We start from the raw sequence: 25582 nt of genomic DNA, 5'->3' as shown, positions 1-25582 counted from the left end.
AACAAAAAAGATCAAGCTAAGTTCTCAAGAAAATTTATAGGTACAAGATCATAGTGTTTATATGTACAATGAACAACTTATTCATGAAGAACTATTTTGTTCACTGTTAATAGACTAGCACACTTGGTTCCCTAGAAACACTTCAACTAGACAAAACATACCAACATGTTAGTCATAAATATAGCTTTATTATTATTTCATAATCTAAAAACTTTTTTTTAAAATCTGGGAACAGAATATTCCTACTTCCATACAACAGAATGACCCTGAAGAATACCGGAAAACAGTGTCTAAGTAATCTGAACTTTGCATTTAAGAATCTGTAACCTAGTTTGGGAAAAGAGAATGAAAGAAGGTTTGAAATAAAGATTTCTTCCTTACAAAGCAAATAATAAAATTAGATCCATTCTTCAGTTTAAACTTGAACACGTTTTCCCAGAAACTTTGGTGATTTCTTCAAAAAAGCAATTCTAAGGTTGACTGCCTATTAAGACAAAGAAAATATTTAAAAATAAGACCCAAGTTGGACATGGCACAAGACTCAGGCCAAGGCATGTAAATGGGATACCCCTTAGAATGAGGTGACTCCCATGTCTCAAAAGCAAATTTATGTCTCTAAGGAAGCACAGTATACATAATGCATCTCCTTCTGTAAGAGTCAGAATTTAGTTAGAACTTAAAAAAAATTTTTAATATAATAAACCTTAAAATCATTTCTCTTGTGTAATGTACACAGAGTAGATATGACGTTATGGTGCTTTCTTAAGATCACTGGGTACCACTGTCAAAGAGAGCTGTCATGCCCTCTAGGCATATTAAATGAAAATTGAAAATATAAGTTACATTAAATAAAATGGGGAAAAAATCTGGCTTATACCACCTTTAAAAGCAAACTGTTGTCATTGCACACACACATTATGGGACAAAGAGCATGCAATACAACAAACAAGTCAATTTTTTAGTATGTAAAAGGCTAAAGTGCAATCATGGTATAAACATCAATAATAAATAACCTTGAAGGAGATTAATTCTCCAAATAAATAATTATTATAACGTTACAGTTTTTAGTGTTAGCCTAAACAGTGATATTCACAGCAATGTTTTTTCCCACTTAATAGTTGCCTATACACCACATGAAAAGCCCACCCCCATGAGCCAAAAGTCAAGGTGAAGATTCAAAAATTAACATTTTCACTATGATAGGTTCAAAGCATTTGTATAAGTTACACTTTTCAATTTACTGGCATTTTAAGTAATTGCTTTGTTACCTGTTTTTAATGCATTGCTAATCTGATGCTTATTGCAATAACAATCATAATTCTACTAATGTTAATTAGGTTACAGCTTTAATTTTTAAAATAAGAGAATTCAATTTACATGAACATATATAGTTTAAAAACCACCCACCACAAACACACACCTTTTTCATGAGTATTTTAAAATAAATTATTAATATACTTGACATATATATTTTGTATGTGTTATGTGCTGTACATTTATACAAATAAATGTATATATTTGTGGACATAATTGTTCCTATTTCCAAAAGAATGTCAGCACTTGTAAACTCTGCAGGAGACCTGATGATATTGCTAATTTAAAAAAAAAAAGTAACACGGAAATTCATTCTTGAAGGAAATTGTAAAGCAGGAGGTTCGTAACAGATGGTTCTTTATGGAAACCAAGGCCATTTTAGGGAGGCAGGGAGGGGAGGACAATCTCAGATTCTGGATCCCACATGCACTGTTTATTTCAGAAATTACTTTAGAAGGCCATATACAACAAATACATTAGATACTTGGTTGAAAGGTAAGAACATGTATTTTAGTCATAAAAGGGCACAGAAGCAGCAGGAGGTGGAAGAAGTTAGGCCAGCAAGGAGAAAGTCACACCTACAGCTAACAGAGAGGATGCTGACACCCCCCGGGAAGCAGGTCTTAGGAAAGGGCTGAGTAACATCTGTGGTGTCTCCGGGATGGCTCACAATGCACTAAATGTGCAATCCACTGGCATCCAACCATTCAGACCCTGAATTGGTGATGGGTGCCGATCAAAAGTGTTTTACTATCCTCCTCAACCATAGCAGTAGAAGCAGCTATTAAGATAGAGGCTGGCAGCTTGGTCTTAGGGTGCAGAATACTCAGCCAAAGAAGAGAGCAGAGGTGCATCAAAATAAGAATAAACATGCATCCAGGGAAACAAAAACCTGAATGAAACAAACTAGAAAACAGTCTGTTGAAATGACAACTGACAGAATGAGTCCTTGAAGCAACTCAAACACTGAAATCTTGATTAATCAGAACACTCAGGGAAACAGCCTTATTTTGGAAGCTCCCAAATTAATTGAGGGTAAGGTTAAAAACAAACAAAAGTATGTTTACTTCACTACTATTAACAGAACTTTACATTCCCATTCCTTGCCTCACAATTCAGAGAGCAGGGGGCACAGGTTGAGTTTTTTTCCAGTGCCTGACATCTTCTTTGGCCTTGGGCCTGAGAATTAACCACTGCACAGAACTCCAGATGTGGAAACGGCTGGAGACGGGCTAATCATCTTAGAAGTTGGAGCTTCATTTTACTAAAAGTTTGGAATAAGACTGCTTTCATTTTTTAAAAATTCTTTCTGTAATTTGCCTTTTGCTTCCAAAAGGGACTTGTAAAAAATTCTGGTTCACCGAGATTTCCGTTTGTTAAATTCCGGTTAATCCAGGTGCCTGTATGGACATGAAATGTGTTTTATGATGGCTTGTGTCTAAAAGAACATTACTGACCCCTAGAACAACATTCCCAAAGCCCAGTGGTGGCTGTCCAGAGCCACCCACCCTTTTAGATGATGTTCACAATCGCTGTTGGCTTTTTTTTGGCCATTTTGGGCCTTATGTTGCCTTTCCGGGTAAATCCTAGAGGCTCCCCTTTCTTTGCTGGTCTGCAGAGTTCTCTTGGGGACTCGGCCTGTTCGTGCATGGACTTAGCAGGCTGCATGCTGGCTCTGTCATCCTTGGCTTTTTTCAGGTAGCTCCTTCCCTTTGGATGGAAATGGGTCTTGAGATCAGGGTGGTTACACACAGAATGTGGGTGCCCTCGGCTTCTACAAATGGTTGGGGGGGAGGAGGGAGATGAGCAGAAAGAAAGATTTCTTTAAATCCTTAAAAGAATAAAAACTACTCATGGAACAATCACTCCTGCATGCTAAGGTGGCAATAATACTGCCAGTAAAACAAATAATATATATTGATATTTTTCTTCCAAAAACTTCTATGGCCTTCAAGAAGTGATCTCATGATACTAAATTCCCAGGGAGATATTACTAGTCTTATTTACCAGTGATAAAAACTGAGGTATGGAAAACTTAAATGACTATCCAGGGTAATACATACAGTGGTCTATGGAGAAGATGGGACCAGAACCCGTATCTCTTGACTCTTTAAGTGACTTCTAGGGGATTCAAACAAATCTGTAGTACAGCTATCATAAAGTATATGATTCACAGTATAAATTTTTATATATATATAAATTAGTGTGCACACTACATTAATAGTGCTATAGAGATATTACGACTACACTATAGCACAATAAGAGAAAGTTATATTATACAATATTTGTAAAAGACTCCTGCAGTACTATCATACTGCCATATACTCACAGACTATTAGCAGAGTTAAAAGTCACATCCACATTTTAGAAAGTTAGGTACACAAGCAGGTAAATTTTCTCCTGAAACTCTCAAATCCATTTATATTATAGATATCATATAAAGTGCAACAGGAAAACATATTATGCAAACATTATCAAACAGCCTAAGTATAAAAAGATATACATACAGGCATTTGGATTTCCTATTTGAGGAGATATCTGTAAGCTGAAGGAAAACAAATAAGACAAAACATTACTTCACTTAAAGGTTGGATTTGGTTTTTAAAATCCTCCTTGCTTGTGTTTTTAAGAAATTGCATTCCCATTAAAGAAGCCGGTAACTGGTATCGGGATCACCGCCTGTGGCACGATCCATCACCGCGGAGAACAAGACCGTTTCACGCTCAGCTCTGCTTACTCAGGAAGCCTCTGCGGCGCCCCCTGCTGAGACTTCCAAGAAGCCAGTGTCAGCAGGTCTCAAACATTTGAAAAAGTTCAACAGCCCCTCCAGAGGACAACACTTGAAGAAACATGTTTTTAAAAACTGGAATAATGTGCCATTATTTCTTGATTGATTCAGGCTGTATTTGCAGCTAATTTACTACAGCTATGTCTGGTCACAGTGTATCAACTGCGGGGAAAATTGGCATAAAATGTTTATTGCCTAAAATACATCATTTCTAAAATGAGAGCATACGAAGACCGACTCCACAAATGTCCTGAGGCCATCTATCTTTGAGGTTGTTTTCCACTCTCAGTAAAATATCTGCATGCACTTTTGTGGCTGGGCTCAGAATATCATTTGCAGAATAAATGATAATTATCATTTTGTGTTCCAGATGTCACCAGACACTTTATAGGCAAGTGTATTTATAGCGTATTCCCAACCTCCCTCATGCAGCCTGTACTGAAAGAAGTGGAGTCACATCCGCAGGCAGACTGACAGAAGAAGAGGGCGACAAAGAGAAGGTGGAGAAAGGGCCATCCTGGCGCAGCGTGGCCAAGACATGCATCCCTGCTATACTCAAATCACCCAAAAAACCACGCTCAGCATAACAGGATCTTCCTCCAGGTCTTCTAGAAGAGTGAAGCTTGAGCTTTAGTCAGGAGCAAATCAGAAAGCAGCTTTTCTTCAGCAGACTTCTGAGGGTCACGTGCCTAAGAAGGTAAGATGGGACTCCTGCCTTCTGCCTTGGGACACAATTGAAAGTCAGCATTATTGCTGACCCTGTCCATGCTGGCTGGGTTTGGCATGAGAGTAGTAAATGTGAACAGAAAAAGGCACATTCCTTGCATGAGGGTCATGAGGTCTTGCAATATACAAAGAAGGGGGAACAGATGGCTCCGGCAAACACCAGACTGGTAGTTTCCGGGAACCCCAAAGGCATCAGCATTTCTACCCTCTTTCTCCCAGTCTGCCTGCCCCCACTCCCCATCAGCTGGGCTCCTTGAATGGATTTTAGTGTGTATATAAACTCTAAAAACTTACAGGGTTTTTCTTCCTTTAAATACTTTCCCACTTAAAAAAAAATTATTATTATTGAGGCATGACAAAATGTTTTCAACTTTACTGTATGTATGTATGCAAGCATATAGTGTAATGATGTATTGCATATGGGTACATAATTCCCTTTGGAATTTTATGCAAAAGTGTGTGTGTGTGCTTCTCTCACCAGGGAAAAGGCCAACAGTGATCTGCTAGATTATGAGGCTTGGGGTGGAGGTGGGGCCGATATCACAGGCACCAAAGAATTTCATGTGCTCTCCTCCCTATGAACACAAGAGGCCAGTGTTCCTTCTGGCCTCCACAGCCTCAGGCAGATGGAAATGCTCTTCCCACTTAGCCCAACTACCTACCTCCATTTTCTCCTGGTCCAAATACTTTGTCTTCTTTTTATTTAGGGAGAGGAGGGTATGAAGATGGGGATCAAGAGAGTCATTGGTCAAGGTTTCGGGTTGAAAAAATATAAATAACCTTGCACTGAGAGCCAATTTAAGTACTTCTAAAAGACAAATACGGTGTCTCAGGTTATTACAGGTTTTGGGAAACTGGACACCTAGCCCTCCTCCAACTTCCCCTCTGTATATACTCAATTTTTCAGGCCAAAACCTTGGACTCATTTTTGACTCCTCACTTTCCCTCACCAGCTAAATCTAATCCTTCAGCAAGGCAAACTAGTCTTGTCAATTTTCCTCCAAGAACATATCCGATACCCTTCACCTCTCTCTACTCGGTTCTACCCAAGCTGCCATCCCCCCTCACCTGCCACAACAGAAGAGCCTTCTAACTTGTCGCTCAGTCAATTCCCCACCGAGCAGCAGAGTGATTTTGCTAAAACACAGATCACCTCCTACTTAAAACCTTCCAATGGCTTCCCCGTGTGCAACGGAACATATGCAAACTCCTTATATGACCAACAAGCCCCAGCCTGATCTGGATCCTTCCTACCTCTCTGACTTATCACCCACCACTCAAACATGCCAAGCTTGTTCCCTTCTGAGGCAGCTGCATTTCCTATTCCTTTGCCTAGAATATTCCACTTCCAAATTTTCACAGAGCTGTGTCCTTGTTATTCAGGTCACAGTGCAAATGTTGCCTCTTCAGCAAGGCTTTTTCTGAAAGCTTTTTGCTAAAGCTAAAGTGGCCATCTCAAACATATCATCTTACTTTTTTCTTTATAGTAGTTATCACTATATGAAATTATCTTCATTATCTGTTTGCTTATTGTGTGCCCCTCCTCCCTGAGACCAGGGACCTCATCGATCTCGTTCACAGCAGTTTCCTCAGCACCCAGTAAGCACTGCATCCCCAGTAAATATGCTAAATGAATTACTGCTAGTCCTAATTTAGCAACCTGCAGGAAATAAATGCAATGCTTAAAATAAGATTATCCAAGCTATTTCATGACCTTCCATTTGAGCAGTTCTGTGAGTGATTTTGGCAGATGGGATATTAGGTCACTTTGTGTCTAATTCGACAGCATGTTTCTGAGCATACAGACAAATTATCTGAGTAAGCATGTTACATTTTTAGAAATCAGCCAGGTGAAAAAGAACATAAATGCTCAAGAGGATTAAGGGAAAGAAAGATACATATGCCGAAACATTATTTCAGAAAAGGCACTAAATATGAGGGGGAAGGAAATTTTTCTAGAGCACAAAAGAATCTTAAAGCTAGAAGACATCTTAGAAAGAAGCAATTTAAACACGTCAATCTAGAAATGTCACTACTCTCTGGAGGTGGTAATGAGAAAAAGAGGGAAGAGGAGAGAGGGAGGGAACTGGGGGTTGGAAAAGAAGAGAGATGACAAGGCTGCACTCTTTCTGTACAGCAGCCTTGCTGGAGACGGCAAGAGCCAGCCAGGCTCCTGACAGCATTCCCCACTGTTCTGGAGGAGGGAGCGGAGGTGGGGGCAGTCAGTCAGAAAGTTCTGCTCCATCCTGGGGCGCACTGCGGCAAGGAGCTCTCCTGGGCGGGGCTGAGGCTCCAGAAGCCTAGGCTTCTTGGTGCCCTGCACCTTCATTCAGCTGGGCCAAATAGGTTACTAAAGATACGATTCAAAGGTTTTCCTGCTAAAAGAATCCAAGTTCTTCCATGTATCCATAGCCACAGATACCAGAGAGGCCAGACTGAGTAGTTTAATTACATCAAAGATATGGTGAATGTATTTTATTATGATGAAATAGACTAAGTAAAAAGGTAAAATGGTCTTAGGGTTTGTAGACTGTCTCATAACGTGGTACACTATGGTCCAAAGTAGAGTTTAGAGGACTATACATGAAAACAGGGGAAACCACATCTGCCCGTACTTTCAGAAATCAAACATCTCATTCTTGGTCTTCTCAGGGCAATGTGTCCTCCCTCCAAAAGTCAGCTCACCTCACTACAGCCTGATCATGCCCTACTCACAGACAGCTCTCACTTCTAAATTCCCTGCTACAATCTTAACTGCACTTTATTTGATCTGAATTAGTCAACTCTTCCTTATGTAGATCAAATCTGAAGAAGGCAGATGATGTCAGGTTTTGGGACATAAAGAACAAAAACAAATATTTATTAATTAAATGTCCTACCATATTTGTATGTACATGTATATATATATATGTGTGTGTGTGTATGTACATACACATACTTATGTGTACGTGTGTGTATATATATGTTATGTGTACACATACACACACATAATTTTATATCTATACATCTGACTAGAAGAGCTGAGATGCTGTTCAACTTTTGATTACATGATACAGCAGGATGAGAAGTAATGACTGGCCATGTCTTTTAAAAGGTGTTCAGTTTCCAAGCTGGAAAAGTAAAGTCAGCAGAAGAAGTGAGCACAGAAATATAAATAAAGGCGAGAACTAATGGGCTTCCTTTCTTTCTTGTTGCCTTCCATTATTTTCTCTGAGACCTTCTTAGCTCTGGGTTACTAATAATTTATATATTTCTTAGTTCTGGGCTACTAATAAGCCTAAATACTGAAAATATCATGGCTACATTTTAATTTTAGAATTCCTAACCACCAAAGTCAGGTGATGATCAGAGAATTTAAGAGGCCAAAAGCCCTTACAGCATCTAGTCCAACTGCTTCATTTTATAGAAGAATGATAGGCCCAGGAAGACAAACTGTCTCATCCAGTCAGAAGCAGGGTGGGAATGATCTAGAAGCCAGGCCCTCTCACCTCACCTCTGGGCTCGGTGACCTCATGCCACAACCCTCCCCTGAGAGATGGCAAGGTGGAAGAAGGAGGCAGGAAAGGGCTCAGAGTGTCCCTCCAGCCGAGACTGCACTCTTGCATTTCCCAAGGAGGTGACAGGGGAATCGAGGAGGGGAATACATGTTCCTTCTCAGGAGACCACAGACACACACTTGGAAAATAATAAATATGTCAGGTAGCTGAAACTGCTTTGATGGCAGTTACTGAAACCTCACAAACATAACACATTTACTTCCTTCCAGTCTACTTTGTTCCTGACTGGGAAGTTCTGGCGCTTGCCCAACTGTACGGCTTGCAGGCTGAGGGAACGTTACTACAGGAGGCACTGTGTAAGATTCTTCATTTCTTTCATTCCTCCATGTCTCTGTTCTTTCCTGCTGTCTCTCTCCCTCTGGTCTTCCTTCTTTTATCCACATGCCTTTCATTTCATTCCTTCTTCGATTATTTAATCATGTTTCCTGTTAATCTTGGCTTCCAGACTGCTCAACCTAAACTTTTCAATCAACCAATAGCAACCTTACTAACCTTCTGGTTAGCATAAATGTTTCCTATTTTTCTTTTCCTCATATACATAGTCCATTTGGGGGTTAGTAAAAGAATCATCTTTAAATCTTCTGGGAAGGTGGTAAGCATAAATAAAATTCAATGGATAATGAAAATGTTATAAATAAACCACTTTAGGTTTTCAAAAATCCATTCTTTGGCTTTGTTGTTTATACCACCGAGGAAATTGTATAGAGGGCAAATATGACCATCCATCTCCGTCACCTACAGCATGGTTATTTGTAAACACCCCACCCTCCAAAGAGACCAGGTAATCTTGATCAAGCCACTTATGAGGGCCTTCCCTGGTGGTGCAATGGTTAAGAATCCGCCTGCCAATGCAGGGGACACGGGTTCAATCCACGTCCAGGAAGATCCCACATGCCGTGGAGCAACTAAGCCCATGTGCGCCACAACTGCTGAGCCCACGTGCTGCAACTACTGAAGCCCGCGCACCTACAGCCCGTGCTCCGCAACAAGAGAAGACACCGCAGTGAGAAGCCCGTGCACCACAACAAAGAGTAGCCCCCGCTCGCCACAACTAGAGAAAGCCCTCGCACAGCACCGAAGACCCAATGCAGCCAAAAAAAAAGCCACTTATGAGAGTCTGGACCTTCATCCATATTCAGGATTCTCATTTGAGCTCTAAGCGTTTTTTAAGTCCCTGAAACCATATGTAAAATTGTATGCAAAAATGTATTATAGCATATCACCTGTGAATTTTTCTTAGTCTTTTTGAAAATCTACTTAAAGAATGTTTCACCTATAGAGACTACCAAATAGTGTTTTCCTTCCTATTAAAGAAAAAATGTGGTTAAATTTTGCTAACTAAGAAGCATGAAAGTTTTCAGAAGATTCCTTGAAGAGCTCCAAAACAGGATAATAACTTCCAATATACGTGACACCAAGGTAGGGACGGATGATTTCTTTGTATACTTCAAACTGTCATTCTACAATATAAAAATATTTCTACCAACTCCGCTTGGTGTGGAGCTGGAGGGTGAAGAAATGGAGACCGTGCATCCAGGATGTTGCTTACTTCCAAGTGTCTTGAACTCACCTGTATCACTTCCATGACACAGGCATGGCCAGGGCAGTGCATTCAAATGATGTCTAGAAAATTCCTGCAAATCATTCCCCAGTTCCCTTTTCTTCTGTCCTTGACCCCACCTGATTTATCACAGCCCTCACACCTGGTGCGGGGCCTGCATGACTCACCACGTGCTCACTGGTGTCCCGGCGGAGGCCAGCGGCCTGCTGGCTGTGATAGTACTCCAACTGCTTTTCCGCCAGTTCTACCCGGTGCAGCAGATTCTCAATAAAGTCCTGGAGCCGAGCTTTCCCTTGAACCTCCTTCTCAGCGGCTGCTTCCAGGAAATGGTTGAATGTAACCACTTCTCTGCAAGGCAAGAACATCAGAACACAAAATGGAGAAGCGAGACAGGAATTCATTCATTCAATACATATTTACTGAGTGCCTACTATGTGTCAGGTACTGCCCTAGGCAGTATGGCCACAGCATGATAAAAGAGATAAAATTACATTTTAAGTGATACATTTAGAGACTACATTTTAGTAGAAGAAGATAGTCACTATAAAATATACAAATAAGGGCTTCCCTGGTGGCGCAGTGGTTGGGAGTCCGCCTGCCAATGCAGGGGACACGGGTTTGAGCCCTGGTCTGGGAAGATCCCACATGCTGCAGAGCAACTAGGCCCGTGAGCCACAACTACTGAGCCCACGTGCCGCATCTACTGAAGCCCGTGCGCTCTACAGCCCGTGCTCCACAACAAGAGAAGCCACCGCAATGAGAAGCCCGCGCACTGCAACGAAGAGTAGCCCCCCCGCTCGCTGCAGCTAGAGAAAGCCCACGCGCAGCAATGAAGACCCAACGCAGCCATAAATAAATTTATTTAAAAAAAATACAAATAAACATATATGTCATATGGCGGTAAGTGCTAAGGAGAAACAGGGCAAGGGGACAGCGAATGATGGAGGGAAGGGAAGGAGTAAATGAAACTATAGAAAGCAAAGTCAGGACAACCTTTTGGATGGGGCAGCATTTGAACAGACACCAGGAAGCAAGGAACAGCCATGCAGATAGCTGGGAAGAGCAAGCCAGGTCCTCGGTGGGAATGTGCAGAATGGTCTGAGGTACAGCAAGGAGGCCTGCAAGGACAGAGCAGAGTGGGGAGGGGAGGACAGCCAGAGCAGGGAGCCAGGTGGGGCCTCACAGGTCAGTGTGCCAGATTTTATTATGAGATGGGAAACCACTGGCCACTTTTGAGAAAAGTTCTGACTTACATTTTATAAGTCCAGCTATTGGGGAAGAAAAGACTACAGGGAAGGAAGTATGGAAGCAAGAGGCCACACTGAGCACCAAAGCATATAAAATGAGTCACCATGTCCAATAGTATATTTTTGAGCTAAGAATGAAACAGTCCAAGAACTGCCATCTTGAGGTAGATCCAAGGTCTGTTGGGGAGGCTACTTTAGCTGACATAGGAGAAGAAATGTTCAGGTTGCCCTTCTCTAAAAAGTTGAGCAAAATACCTTTACCTACATAATTCATTGTGATTCAGAAATCCAGAAAAATTTTAATAACTATATTACTATTTTATATCTTCTTTTTATTTCTAATGCAAGTATGAAAATAATACTGTACTGAATTATAACTAAATAAGTTCCTTATAAAAAATTCAAACACATTAAAATATAATGAAGAAAATATCACCTGAAACCCCGTTATCCTAAGGCCACCACTATTTACATTTTGGTAACCATCCTCACAAACATCTCTACAAATACACATACACACACACACACACACACACAAATCAGTACTACCAATAGGTATACAGTATCACAATTCTCTCATTTGATTTGCCTCACTTAATAAGAAATCATGAAGATCTTTTTGGCCATCCCCTTTGTATGTTTTGTCATACTCACTGGAGCTAATGAATTCCATAATTTCACTACCTGTTGGATATAGTATTTCCTTTATGTGTCTTTGAACTCTCAACCTTCAAAGAGTGGTCCCTCATTTTTCTGGCCATGTTCTACTCACGCAGAACCAAGAGTCTAAGGACTCTGATCATTGTCACCCTAAACTTCATTCATTTTAGATTTAAAAATCCTGTTTTTTTAAATCTAACCTCATGCAGTTGTTCTAGAGAGTTCATTAAATTCATTGCCTTCTCTGAATCTTCTCAACCTCCACTTGATTTTTATTTTCTGCTAAGCTCCATAATTTCTTGAGAGTAGAACTTCAGGGATGTTCACCTCAGGAAGTCATAGTTTCAAAGAAGGTCTTTGCGAAACAGCTGGTGGTGGCTTCCAGATCCATAACTAGTCAGGGAGCCACTTTTACAATTAGTCATGACTTTTCTCTCATAAATATATTACATCACACTTGGCCATACTGAAACTTTTCTGACACTTCCTACAGAGACGTTTGACTCTTGGGAGTCAAACCTTGGGAATTATATATTTATAAAAACAGAAAAGACACTGGTTCTAACAATGATTCACTCCAAAAATTGCTCATCATACCAGTCCCCTTTTTTCTAGTTTCCTATCCAGATCAAACATAAACCCAGAGCCCATAATAATTCCATTATCTTTCAGTAGCTAAGAAGTAGTCACATATAGGAAATAAGAGTCCTTTTGGAAAATTCTCTTTCATCATTAAGTTTCAAGTTTATTTCCAGATGTTTCCGTATGAGCCCTGAATAGAAGATGTGCACTTTCCAAGCTGTTCAAGCCACGGACACAAGCCAAGTTTCAAGCTCTGCCGTCATTTGGCTCTGACCTGCCTCCTAGGTAAGTCACAAACCCCAACCAGCAGCAAAACAGTGGAGGGTCCATACAGGTGCCACATCCAGCCCTGTCATGGTTCTTAGTTACAACTGAGAACCTTTGGATGGAATATCTTCACACAGCTCAAAAGCACCACCGAAAAACAAAGCCCAGGAAATGGGTGCTCCTTCCTCTTTCCAACATCAAGGCTTCAATTCATTTGGAGTCAAGTGATGTTTAGTGGTGATGTTTGGTGACGTTTAGGATAACAGACTCATAAACCAGTCTCCAAATTGGTACTTACAGAGGAAACAACCAAAAACCCACAACCCTCTCGCCCACCAAAACCAAAAACATAGAAAAAAGAGCCAGTGTATTTTTTCAATTCATTTTGGTTTATAATATTTACTATATTTATCTCATTACAGAAGTATTTCATGTTTATTATGGGAAATACAAAAAGTGACCTATGGAATATCTAACTGAGCAGGGACTGAATCAGCTTTTTGTTCTTTGCTGTAAGCCCATCACTCAGTATAATACATGACACATAATATTCAATAAATATTTGTTGTAGTCAATGTTTAAAAAGGACAGGGAAGGAACAAAAAAATGACCCATAATGCTACCACCCAGAGGTAACTACTGTGAACATTCTGGTGTATTTTTTCCAGTCTTTTTTTTTCTCTGTGCATATTTACTATTTTTGAGCTCTCAGGCTGTACAGTTTAGAATATAAGACAGCAATATTTGACAGCTTAATCCCATAGAATTAACATCTCAAAAGCAAGAAAACAAATCTGAATGCAATACAGCTTATGATTGTGGCTGCATTTTTAAATCATGTGATGTTTTATTACCAGTTCCATATAAAATTTTTTAAAACATTAATGCCACTAGTTGATTGTGGAGTGTTATGTCATGTTGTAAAACTGAAGCATCTTTTTCTAACCTCCCTCATTCAGTTATCTTGTCCCCTAAAGCTAAGAAGTTAATACCCTTTTTTCCAACCAACCTGGCACCCATGCTAACCTAATTTCAGTTTATGGATGTTTCACATCAACTAAGAAAAAAAAAAAAAAAAAAGACAGTTAAAACGGTGATGATTTAATTTTAAAAGAGAAGTTACATGAGAGAAGGGCTGGAGAAGTTCATACTGAGATTGTGTTTGGGTATCTGTATTAGATAAAAACAGGAACAGAACCTAGTGATTAATTGTGGAATAGCACATGTACACAACTTCAAATCCCCCTTTCGCATCCTGTTCAGTCTGGATTAACAATATCCAGAAACACCTCTTATTTTCCCAAGGAATCTTGTGAATTTCCTGAATGAAAAAGAAAGAGATTTAACTACCTTGCATTTGTACTTTCTTTAATAATTATACTCCAAACAGTAAAATATCCATTCAAAGTGCAAGACAGACCAATGGATTTCAATGGAGGGGAGAAGGAAATGTTTGTTCACTGATGTGGTTTCAGATTCCACATTGCAATTAACCTTTGAGAAACTACCAATTGTCAATCTCTGGCATAATATCAAAGCAGAATATCCACTATTCTCTCAAAAGGCTATTAACAAACCTCTCCATTTTCCTACTACATATATGTGTGAGACTGGATTTCCTTCATCTACTTCAACCAAAACAACAAATTTGCAACAGATTAAAGGCAGAACTAAGGTTCAGCTGCCTCCTATTAAGCCAGGCATTAAAAGTATTTGCAAAACTTTGAAAACAATACCACTCTTTTCACTAAATTGTTTTTGGGAAAATTGTTCTTTTTCACAAAAATATGTTATGTTAACAAGTAATGGATTTAATATCATTACTTGTATATGCATTAGTGTCTTTTTTACTTTCTAAATTTTAATTATTAATACAGTAAATATTGATAGATAAAACCCACACAGAGAAAAGCTTCTTGGGGTCCTCAGATTTTTTTAAGAATGTAAGGGGAAGCGAGGCCAAAAAGTTTGAGAACTGCTGCCATGCCATGTACAGGGTGATCCTAAACCTCAGAACTCTGGTAAGGGTGGACGACGTGGGCTAGAACTCTAGTACGGTGCAGCCACAATGCATACATTTATTTACTCCATTATTCAGGAACTCAACAAACATCTACTGAACGCTACACGGTACTGGGCTTGGTGCGAGGGCATTCATGAACCGGTGGCTGTCCTCATGAAGCTTACTGTCTACCCAGGGGTCAGCCAACTTTTTCTGTAAAGGGCCAGGGAGTAAAATTTTAGGCTCTGCAGTCCGTACGGTCTCCGTTGCAACTACTCAAGTCTGCCTAGCACAAAAGAGCCACAGAGGCTGTGTAACAATAAAACTTAATTTACGGACACTGAAATTTGAATTTCATATAATTTTCACATATCACGAATTATTATTTCTCTTTTGAATTTTTTCAAGCATTTAAAAATATAAAAACTATTCTTAGCACGGGGCTCCACAAAAACAGGTGGCAGGCTGGATCTGCCTGTGGTGCACAGACCCCTCATAGTGGGGGAAGCAGACATTAAAAGAAACAAATACTGAAATAAATACAAAATTACAAAGCTGGGCTGAATATGACTAAGAAAAAGAATAACACATGCTATCAGACAGCAGAGTAAAAGACCTGTGTGGTTTTATTTCAAGTTCTCAACCCTAACTCAGAATACAATGTAAAGCTGGAAGGCCAGATGGGAAGATAAGGGCAAACCCGAAATTCAGTCCAGGTGTGGGTGCAGACCAGTTCTGGGGAAATTAACTGATTCTAGGCTGCTTCCAGCCCTATCTTTGACTTCTTATTTATTTTTTTTGAAAAGGTTAAAAATGACTGAAATCAAGGTTTTAAGTTTCAGTGGAAAATATGCTTATTTAAAGCAATATCTGATACTAAAGGAAAAAATACCAGAATACCACTATAGTATAAGAAACTGGCCTGAAGTTCGTTATCATGCTGAATGATTTGCAGATCTAGAAATCTTTCAGTATCCTGAGATTCACAGGCATTCAGAAACAAACACAGTAGAAGGAGGCACTGAGTGAAAAAGCCCCTTCAGTACAATCAAAGTTTTACTGAGAAAAAAATATTTGTTCACTCATGTACTCATTTACTTACAGGATGGTTATAAGGTCTAAAACATAGATAATATTTTATTTTTTACAGATTAAACCCCTTCAATTCCTTCTTCTGAGGTGGGTTAAAGATGGGTTAATTTCAAAAAAAAATCAAAGATATACTATCATGTGAACAACACACTCTAGAAGCAGGTGTAGAGATAGAGGGAAATGCACGTTAATGCACCATGGTGTTCATTGCGATTTTACGTTGGCATTGAACTATGCATTGTTTCTGTTTGCTTGTTTTAAATATTTGCTTATTTATTTATTTTGGCTGTGAAGGGTCTTAGTTGCGGCACGCTGAATCTTCGTTGCAGCATGTGGGATCTTTAGTTGCGTCATGTGGACTTCTTAGTTGCGGCATGCAGACTTCCAGTTGCGGCATGCAGGATCTAGTTCCCCGACCAGGGATGGAACCCGGTCCCCCTGCATTGGGAGCACGGAGTCCTACCCACTGGACCACCAGGGAAGTCCCAAACTATGCATTGTTAATGAGGGACGACACACTGATCATATCACTCACTGTAATCTACTATCAACAAACCATTTATCATGTCTATCTCCCTACGTTTCCACCTTTCATGGCCATCCTTTAGCCTTACAATCCCCTCGGGTCTCATCACTGCACATCACCTCCTTTCTGCTCCAGCATCAGTGAACTCCACTCAGCCTACAAGCCAAATGCTTTCTTCTGCAGATGCTGTTCCCTCCACCAGGGTCCCTTCCCAAGCCCCCACTCTAATGATTCCTCTAACCTGAGGGCTCCACTCGCCTAGGTGTGGGCTGGGTGACCTGCTGTATTCTCCCGCAGACCATGCAGCCTATCACAGCACACACTGCAGGGACTCGTCATGCCACTGACGCCGTCAATCACAAAATCAGTGAGTTCAGGGCCCTGGCCTGCTCCTACACTGTGATTCCCACAGCACCTAGTGTTGAGCCCAGCACACAACAGAGACTCCACAAATTTCTGCTGAATGCATGAGATGTCTAACTACATCTCTAGTCAAAAATCTTTAGCTGACTAAAAGATACTTAGGTTTCCTTGTCTCTTTTTCCAGACAAGCATTGGGGCATAAAACCAGTAAGTAACCTACAACACAGGTACCTGCTGCAGAAATGGAGGTGGGATCTAAAATTGATGCCTCTCTCCTGTTCTTAAACAACACTTTAACAGCTTCTTATCCCAAGGGCAAACTTCTACCAAGTTATTTAAATTTCATTTTGCATTACTGATTTATGAACCTCTTCAGAGGTATATGAAACAGTAAAAATACCCCTGGCTAAAAATAGCCTAGCTACTGATCACAGAACACCTCAGACAGACTGTAATGTCAGCCACGAGGCAAATCATAAAGCTGGAGCCAACCGCCTCCGAGCACTGGAAGCCAGGCTGCACACTCAGAGCTCGGGGTCAGCTCCTGTGTCCCTGGCGGGGCCCACAGGGTGGAATCCGCACCTGCCACACATCGGGAGCCATGTCACATTTCTACTCTTGTCAGCCCTTTGCCTCATCTCTCCTTTTTGACTTCCTGGAACACACCAAAAAGTGTAATATATGGTTCTAATTAAGAACTTAAAAAATAACTCTAAGGAGAAGGTCAAATTATTCTTATAAATAGATCAAAACCACATTCTAAGCCCCTCAGTCCAGACAGAGAGGGTAGTATGGGGAGGGAGGGACAGACATGAGAGAGACAAATAGACATTTTTTGGGGGGGGTCTCCAAATTTTACCAGATGCCATCTCTAAGAGGGAATATTTGACATCCAGTTTTTCCTACATTGGTTTGTAAGTCTGCATGGAACACAGCCTGGATAGAGAGGACCCCATTTACATAAATGCAGGAAAATGTGGAGCAAACAGACACCTCCCTGTCCCACTGAACTCTGCATCTAACATGATTTTTCTTGGCCTGCTTCCTAGCTATGGATCAGCCTGGAGACCATGCTGTCCACTCACTGCTTTAGCTGATCAAAAATGAGAAAGATGTAATTAAGTGGCAAGAGGGTTAGGTTGTGCAAAGCAAGTTACAAAGTCAAACTTGTCCTTCAAAGGACAGCATTCTACAGCCAGCTTTGGATAGAAACCTAAATGGACGTTCCTGGTTCAAGCCACCCCTCGATGTCTCTTTTAACATACCCCTAATGATGTTTAATGTCTAATTTATCTGCTGGTCTACTCCTGTCATGAAAGCAGGAACTGGACTCATTTGGTTATCACTGTATGACCAGAACCTAGAACAGTACCTGGCACTCAGCAAGCACTCAATAAAGATTTGTCTTCTGGCTGACACCAGGCTGGGAACAAGTCAAATGATGAAGGAAGAAGGGAAAGATCCTATCTGTCATAGATCGCAAGGGAGCAGGATGGAAATTAGAGATGGAATTACAAAGAGGTCCCTCACTGCCATCAAAGGCTGGTAGTGGCACATACTCTACCCTGACTGGGAACAGACATCCAGAGGGTCAAGTTAAAAGCCCTTGTTGGAAGTTACAAGTCCTGGGTTGGTGTTCCAGAAGCTTAATATCACAGCTATACTGATGACGCCACCATTTCCCCATTTCCCAACACCTTTGCTGCCACCTGACATTTTCTTTAATCTCATCAGAAAAATAAATTATGTCACCATGGCAGCCCTCCCAACACAGCAGAGAAGCAAGCCCATTCCAAAATGGGCCAGATTTGGTATTACCTAAGTCTTGATACTCTGGGCAAATACCGTATTTTCAAAAGTCTGGCTGAAGCATAGTGAATTAATGGAAAAAGCACTCAGCAGAGAGACAGGGAACTTGGTTTCCCGTTTCAGCTTTGCTACTAAATTTTTGTCCTTGTCATTCTACTGTTCTGGGCTTTATTTTCCAAATCTGTAAAATGAAGGTGGGTACCTTCCAGAACTAAAATTACACAGTTCCCTCAGGGCTCGTTTCTAACAGTCACCTCTCTGATGTCCTTCAATATGTCACTGTCCTCCAGCTACCAATGCAAATCCCACCCTTCCTCCTCACTCCTTCAGTTTGGCCTCACCACATGGGAAAACGCGTTCTCTAATGTTCATCAATTTGAAACTGTGGCTTGTATTTAAGCACTTGTTCAAACTACCCTGAGTTTGAACATGGGTATGTTTTATTCTTCCTATGTAGCATGTAAGTTCCTTAGGGAACAAGACCAAGAATTTCATGTCCCCCAAACACACCTAGCACAGTGCTGGGCACATCACAGGTGCTGAGTCAGGGCCTTCCAACCTTCCCAACAGATGAGTGTGCAAGTAAATTTAGGATTACTGCTATTACACTCATGTTCTCCAAACCCCAGGTCACCAACTCAGCCAGGAATCAGCTACAATCTGTCCTTTCTTGTTAAGGGATACCTTACTGCAAGGTTGGCTGGGACTGACTTACCTGATTATGGGCAGTGCTACCCTACAAGCTCTGAATACTCTTGAACAAGTAAATACAGTACCTGTTTCCATAGGACTTTTAAAGTTGCACAAACTTTGTGAAGACAATGAGCAGTTTCTTGGATTTGCACTCCAGAAACATAAAGACATCTCTCTGTGGAGGTACAATGAGACTCAGGACAAAAGTACAAAACACTGCCAATTCAAACAATCTCCTCTGTTACAGAGCATATATATGACTTCTGTAATCCGAGTTGATTCAGCCTACAGATGGCCTCAAGGCAGAATCAGCCCTCAAGTCTTTTTTTTTTTTTCAGTATGAAAGAAAGAATTTTAAAGTTATGGGGAAAATCCATAAGCAAGAGAGCCTCATGTGAATGTCAAATACTAGGTGTTTGCTTTTCTTTTTAAACCAAATCTACTATCAGTGTCTTAAAGGGTCCCCAGAGTTTAAGTCAATTTCAAATGGGACTGTAACAACCTACTTCTTCTCACAAATGGGCCTTGAGACCTCGTTTGGAGGGGTTTAACAGGAGAGCACAGCTCCTGGTATGTTCGTTGGCCAAGCAGGTCTTCCATATATGAAAGGTCATCTCTTGGGTGGAAGGCTTAGCACTGTGAGGGAGTGGTGGAAGGAAGGAGCATGGCCCAGCCAGGCAGATGTAGTCAAATCACCCTGGTTTCAGGAGTGTGACAGATGGGCAGCTGGCTTGCTCTGCTCCCCATTTTGAGGCGGGGGTTTAGACACTGTAGCCACTGAGGCTGTTGGCCACAGTTGCTCTCTCTGACCAAGAGCTCCACTGTCCTTCCTGGAAAGAAGACTCTTTCAGTTCTATTTTATGTACAGAAAGAGTGATTATTTGAGGCCTGAATACAGAAATTAATGGCACAGGCCAAATGAAGGCTTAACAAAATGAAGACTTTGTTTATTTTATGTTTAAAAGTTTAAGGCAGTTTCACTGAATTTTCATTTAAAGTGTTTTTTTAAACGTCATTGCTTTTTTCCCCCTGGTAGTTCAAAAATGTCATACTAAAAATCAACTCATAATTTACCCGCAGGTATACACCCAAAAACATGAATGAAGATATATGTACAAGGACGTTAACTGAGACATTATTTTTAATATCAGGAAAAATGGAACAAAACCATGTATTCATCAATAACAAACTGATTAGAATAGTTATGTGTCATGATTCCACTTGGGAAAACACAGTAACTCTGTATGTGCATAAAAAGTACATGTGATTGTACGGACACAGGAAAGGTCTAGAAGGACAGTCACTGAACTAAACAGTGGCTGTCTCCAGAGGGTGAGGTGGGGGATGTTTGGTGAGGAGGGAGGATTTTAACACATACAATTTTACCCTGTTAAATTTTTTTTTTTACAAGTATATTTAGTTTTTTAATTGGTCCTCAGGTAACAGCACTGGATTAACCATATATAACATTATCACTATAGATTCACGCATGGCCCACTTTTACTAAAGTTAGTTAAGCAGTTATTTTTAATAATAAAGCACCCTTGAACACACCACCCAAAATAAAAGGTACATCCTTGACAATAACCTAGATCTAACCATATGCTCCTCCCTACCATCATATTGTTTTCCCATACTCCAGGCAACCACCACCCCAAATCCCATGTCCATTATTACTTGTGTACTTAACAAATAAAACATGACAAACAAGTAAATGCACACAATTAATTTGGTTGCCTTTTAAATTCAGTGCTCGTCAATCGAACAGAAATATCACTAATTTAATTCTAGGCTTTTCTCTGCACATAGAGCAACCCCATCTGCCATTTTTTCAGTGGTGCAGTGTTAGTCACCCTGGGTGCTATAGCATGTCAAGGCACTAGCTTCCCACCAGGAAACGTCAAGAGCCAAGAGAGAAACATTTTTCGACGGAGATCATCTCCCTAGGAGCAAAGTATCAATGAATCAATGGCTGATTCAAATCCGTCCTCACTACATGATTTTAAAATTATCTAGTTGAGCAGAGCAGGCTTTCCCTCTAGGTAGGCAGTAAGCATTTAGTAATAGCAAGTGATGATCTCTTTAATATATAGGGTTTCTCAGCCTCTTACCAAGTAGAGAAGCTTTAATTTACTACATTTTAAGAGACAACACAAAATAGAAGAGTGCCACAGGGCAAAGAAAGCATGAAATTAAGTCAATCTGTATAATAGAACTCAACATATTTGAAAACCTGCCTTTTAGGCTGTTTCAGTCAATCAATTTTTACGTCCTTTGGTTCTGTGAATTCTGAGCCTCCATTTAAAATTAAACCCAACATTAAGCATTTGGGAAATAACACTGCATTGTTACATATACTTTTCTAGTTTGGGTTGAATCCATACTCATTGATAAGGAAATGCTTTTCCACGTGTGATAATTTTTAAAGTAATAGCTTCTCTGATCACCTATAACTGGTAAAAACCCGTGTCAACTCTTTGCAAGCAGGCATGACTTAGTCTAGTATTTTACAAAAAGAAATTTCTCAAACTTAAATCAGAAGAGTATGGAAATCTCAGAAGCTTCCTCTGGGTCTCCTAATGTCTGCTTCTTCAAAATAAAAATTATAATTAACAGATTCTCCATTATTGACATGTAATTAATATGGACAGGTAATCCAAAATGGCAAAGAAGCCAAAATTATTTATATTTAGAGTATACTTGAATAAGACAGCCTCTCATGTTCTTGATTTTATTGCCTGGAGACTGTCAGTGAGACGGAAAGGGTCCCCTAGCACTCCCTTGCTGCCTTCCCGCTCAACTCCCTCCCAACCCCCTCCCCACCCCACCCATGACCGCGGCCAGGAAAGGGTCCCATGAACAGACTGCACTACTCCTCTCTCTAAAAAAATTATTGGCAGTGGTTTACAGTTTCCAAGGTGATAAGGCATTCAATATTTCGACTTTCATGTTGCTGAGCTGGAGGCCACAGTGGAGAGGGTAAATAGTATTAAAAGCCTTATGCCTCCTACATTCAACTATATCAATGGGAGATGTAGCCAAGGTACGTGCAAGTAATTAAAACCAAACCTTGCTTAACATTTGAGTGTAACTTGGGAGGGGGTGGGAAGTGCCTAAAGCAACGGAGTTAGCATCCTGTTTCAACGCCACTTACTCTTCTTTCCTGAGAAGCTCCTCTTCGGATTCCGTCAGGCGTTGCCTCAGCCCTGCGATCATCTCCACGGCCACATCCACCTGTCTATTCAGGGCCCGCTCTCGTCTCTGCACTTCCTGCTTTTTCTGAGTCAGCTGCACAAAAGCTGCCCGAACTTCCAACAGTTCAGCCGTTTTCTGGGCCAGCTCTTTGGTGAGTTTATCGATTCTCTTCTCAATGGTCCTGTCCACGGCCTCGACCATCCGATTGAATTTTTCTCTGACATGTGCCTCGAAAGCTGCTTTGGTGTCTGAGGTGGGAAGGCCAGGACTGGACCTCGGGCCATCCAGCGAGTCTGCACGTAGGTCTACCGTAGTGTAGGTCTGCACATAGGACACAGGCCTCTCTGCCACCACCTCGAATGGCTTCCTGTCCTTGCAGTGTTCATGCGAAATGCTACACAAGTTAACGTAGCTCGGTTTCTGCTTCACTATGTTGCCACAGCTCTGCAATTTTCCCTGTTTCAGGGGTTCTGAGGAACTGACTAGGTCTGTGTCTTTGAGGGACGGAAAGAGGCTGCATTTTGTCAAGAGGGTTCTTTCCTGGTAGCTGTGACTGAATTCCAGATGGGCCCTCAATGAGGACAGGCTTCTAAATCTGGTATGGTCCCCACACCTCGGGCAGCGGAATGGCAGGCACACAGCGACATTCTCAAAGGACTCCTGCCAGGGGTATCTGCTTTCCTCAAAAGCCTTCTGTTGCATTACTCTCAAAGTCCTGGGCAGGGAGAATAAAACAGGTAATTGGCACGTCTGTTTAAAAAATGCCACTGAAATGATTGTCGCTGATCATCTCCATGAGGACAGAGGCTTTTAAATTCCAAATGACTTTTGCATTTAATATCTTATTACTAAAATTAACAACCTACAATCCATGGGCCAAATCTAGCCACATTCCACTCATTTGCATATTGTCTACTGCTGCTTTTGCACTAAACGATAGAGGTGAGTAGTTGAGACAGAGGCTCTACAGCAGGCTAAATCAAAACTACTTACTACTTGGCCTTTATAGACAAAGTTTGCCAACCCCTGCTTAGGACAAAAAAAGGTGGGGAACATTCCCTTTCCACAGATGAAAAGACTGGAGCAAGGAGGAGGTAAAGTAATTAATCCAAGGTCAAATGGACAGTGTCAGATTCCAACGTGGAATTCAAGTTTCCTGCCCTCCTGAATTTAGTACAGTAACTGCAAAAAAGTGTCCTATTTTACTGATGACACTGATAAGCATGAATACAAAAAAATGAGAAAAACTCACATGAATTGCCAAAACAGGTCCTAAGAGCAAGCTCAGCAATCTTTCCTCAAGTATAGGAAAGGTTATCACTCAAACTAGGTGCAGTGGCATTAAGCACATAATCAGCTGAAAAATTTTCAACCTGAAATTTTTGCCCTTAATTTTGTTTTTAAATTATTGCCATGATGATTTAAATCAAAGTGTTATCATAATAATGATGCCCCCCCCAATACTCCAGATTTACTGAAATCTGGAAACCCAATATGTCAAATACTATCGGACGTAAGTGGGGGCCACGTACAAGATTTTATTAAAACAGAGTGTTCTGGATGGATTTGTCTTGTCTCTGTTTTAAGATGACAACCTCTAGGATGGCCAAAGTTTGAACCAGGTAGGTATCAGCATAACTCTTTTAATAACGGGAAGTTCTTATTTCCTTGCAGACATTTATTACCTTAGCCCTAGCAACAGATGACTGCTAGCAACCCAATCCCACAAGCAGCGCATATCTATTCCCTCCAGTAAGGGTTTCTTCTTAAATGTAACAAGCGCTGGGCCCCAAACAGAGGTCTAGACTGAGAAATGTTGTTCCTAGGCCCCTCAACCTCTTCAGAAGTAGAGGCGCCAAAGGTCCCCACACAGCTAGGCAAAGCTTCCAGGTTAATAAGCCTCTGGCCCCCAAAGAGGGGACCTTCTTCCTGTGCTACACCGGGCTGTTGGACCACGGGTTTTCTGGAGATAGGATGCCAACCCTGGCCGGAAACTCAGGCCAGAGGTGAAGAAGGGGAACTCGGGATTCTAGGGAGCAAGGGGAAGGGGTGAATCCCTGCATGGGGAAATGGGTAATCACGCACTCCGGGAGTACGCAAGGTTTCAATGGCCCAGAGGAAGCTCCAGTTCACAGGGTGGGCGGACAAGCCCTAATTTCCTCTGCCTAATCAGGGCAGGCTGGAAATGACTGTGCCTCGGGGGTCCCGGCTGTCCCCGCCCCTGCCCCGCAGCGTGCCAGCCCGCCGGTGCCAGAGTGGATACATGCGCACACGAGTTCCCGCAGGCGGGGGCCGAGAAGCCCAACTCCCCGCCGTGGTGCGGGGACGGGACCTACTGCCTAGCCCGGACGGCCCCCTCTGCCGCGCCCCCTGGGCCGGGCCGCGGGCGCAGGTGCCCACTTACCCGACTTGTTGCTGCACCTGCAGCTGCTGCTGCCGCTGCCGCCGCGACGCTTCTACTGCTGCGGGTGCGAAGCGGTTTTCAGCAGAGCCGTAAATCAGGCTGAGCTGGTCCGCTCCCACCCCCCGCGCACCCCCGCTCCGGGACGAGCGGCGTCCAGGGCGGAGCGTGGCGCGGGCCAGCGGGGGCGGCGTGCGTGGTCGCCGGAGACTCGCGCGCTGAGAGAGCTTATGCCCTGGGGGTCCCGGACTGCCGTGGTCCCGCAGGGGACACCCGTGCTCTGCTCAGCTGCCGAGAGCACCGTGTGCCCTCCCCCAGCCGTGGAGCGGGATCGGGCTCAGGATTCCACTGACATCACCGGGAGCGGTGCTGGGATCGCTCCCCTGGAGAGGAAGGAGGAAAGCGTGCCAGCCTCGGAGGCGCTGCGCTTTCCGCAGGCCCTGGCAGGGTTTTTTCTCACTTTACAGATATTGGGGAGCGGGAGAGTGTGCATCAGGATGGGCATCTTCTTTGCAAATCTGCCAGCAGGAAGATCCGGGTGTATATGTTAGGACCTCTTCATCCTAACATCCCCGAATAACTAACCTAGAGAGTCTACCCTAACCTTCCTGGCGGAGTGTCCTCGTGCTAAGTTAACCGGCAGAACTAAATCTAGAAAAGTACAGGGTTGTGAATAAATAAAGAAACGAGACCCGCACCATTCGCACCCCCATCTCTGAGGGGCACCCTCCCCCACCCCAAGCAAAAGTGAAGATTTATCATCCTAAAGGGAGGTTTCTTTCCTTATAAAGGACACTGA

The 25582-nt window shown here is 41.9% G+C and overlaps 1 protein-coding gene across 2 annotated transcripts; it reads right to left on the bottom strand.

Moving 5' to 3' along the window:
• Positions 1-168: 168 nt before the first annotated feature.
• Positions 169-25082, bottom strand: ZNF365 (zinc finger protein 365). Of its 2 annotated transcripts, XM_007170848.2 has the most exons (5): positions 24787-25082; positions 22342-23097; positions 10114-10294; positions 3822-3859; positions 169-3088 (listed from the first exon to the last, which is right to left on the bottom strand). In XM_007170848.2, the coding sequence occupies exons 2-5, from the start codon at positions 23082-23084 to the stop codon at positions 2827-2829; spliced, it is 1224 nt and encodes a 407-aa protein (XP_007170910.1). In that variant the 5' UTR covers positions 23085-23097; positions 24787-25082; the 3' UTR covers positions 169-2826. The 2 variants fall into 2 exon arrangements, with proteins under 2 accessions (XP_007170910.1, XP_057386384.1); XM_057530401.1 differs by lacking the exon at positions 24787-25082 and having other exon boundaries at positions 22342-23111.
• Positions 25083-25582: the final 500 nt, after the last annotated feature.

The sequence above is a fragment of the Balaenoptera acutorostrata genome, chromosome 16 (genome assembly GCF_949987535.1).
Source record: "Balaenoptera acutorostrata chromosome 16, mBalAcu1.1, whole genome shotgun sequence".
Classification (NCBI taxonomy): Eukaryota; Metazoa; Chordata; class Mammalia; order Artiodactyla; family Balaenopteridae; genus Balaenoptera; species Balaenoptera acutorostrata.
This window is presented reverse-complemented; position numbering and strand designations above follow the sequence as displayed.

Bases quoted from the DNA above. Each gene is read 5' to 3' on its own strand.
- ZNF365 (XM_007170848.2), bottom strand. From the start codon at position 23,084: ATGCAACAGAAGGCTTTTGAGGAAAGCAGATACCCCTGGCAGGAGTCC. The intron at 3,860-10,113 runs GTGAGTCATGCA...GTTTTCCTTCAG, and splicing joins GGGACACCAGTGAGCACGTG to CTTACAGATATCTCCTCAAA. The intron at 3,089-3,821 runs GTATGTATATCT...AACCATTTGTAG, and splicing joins AATAGGAAATCCAAATGCCT to AAGCCGAGGGCACCCACATT.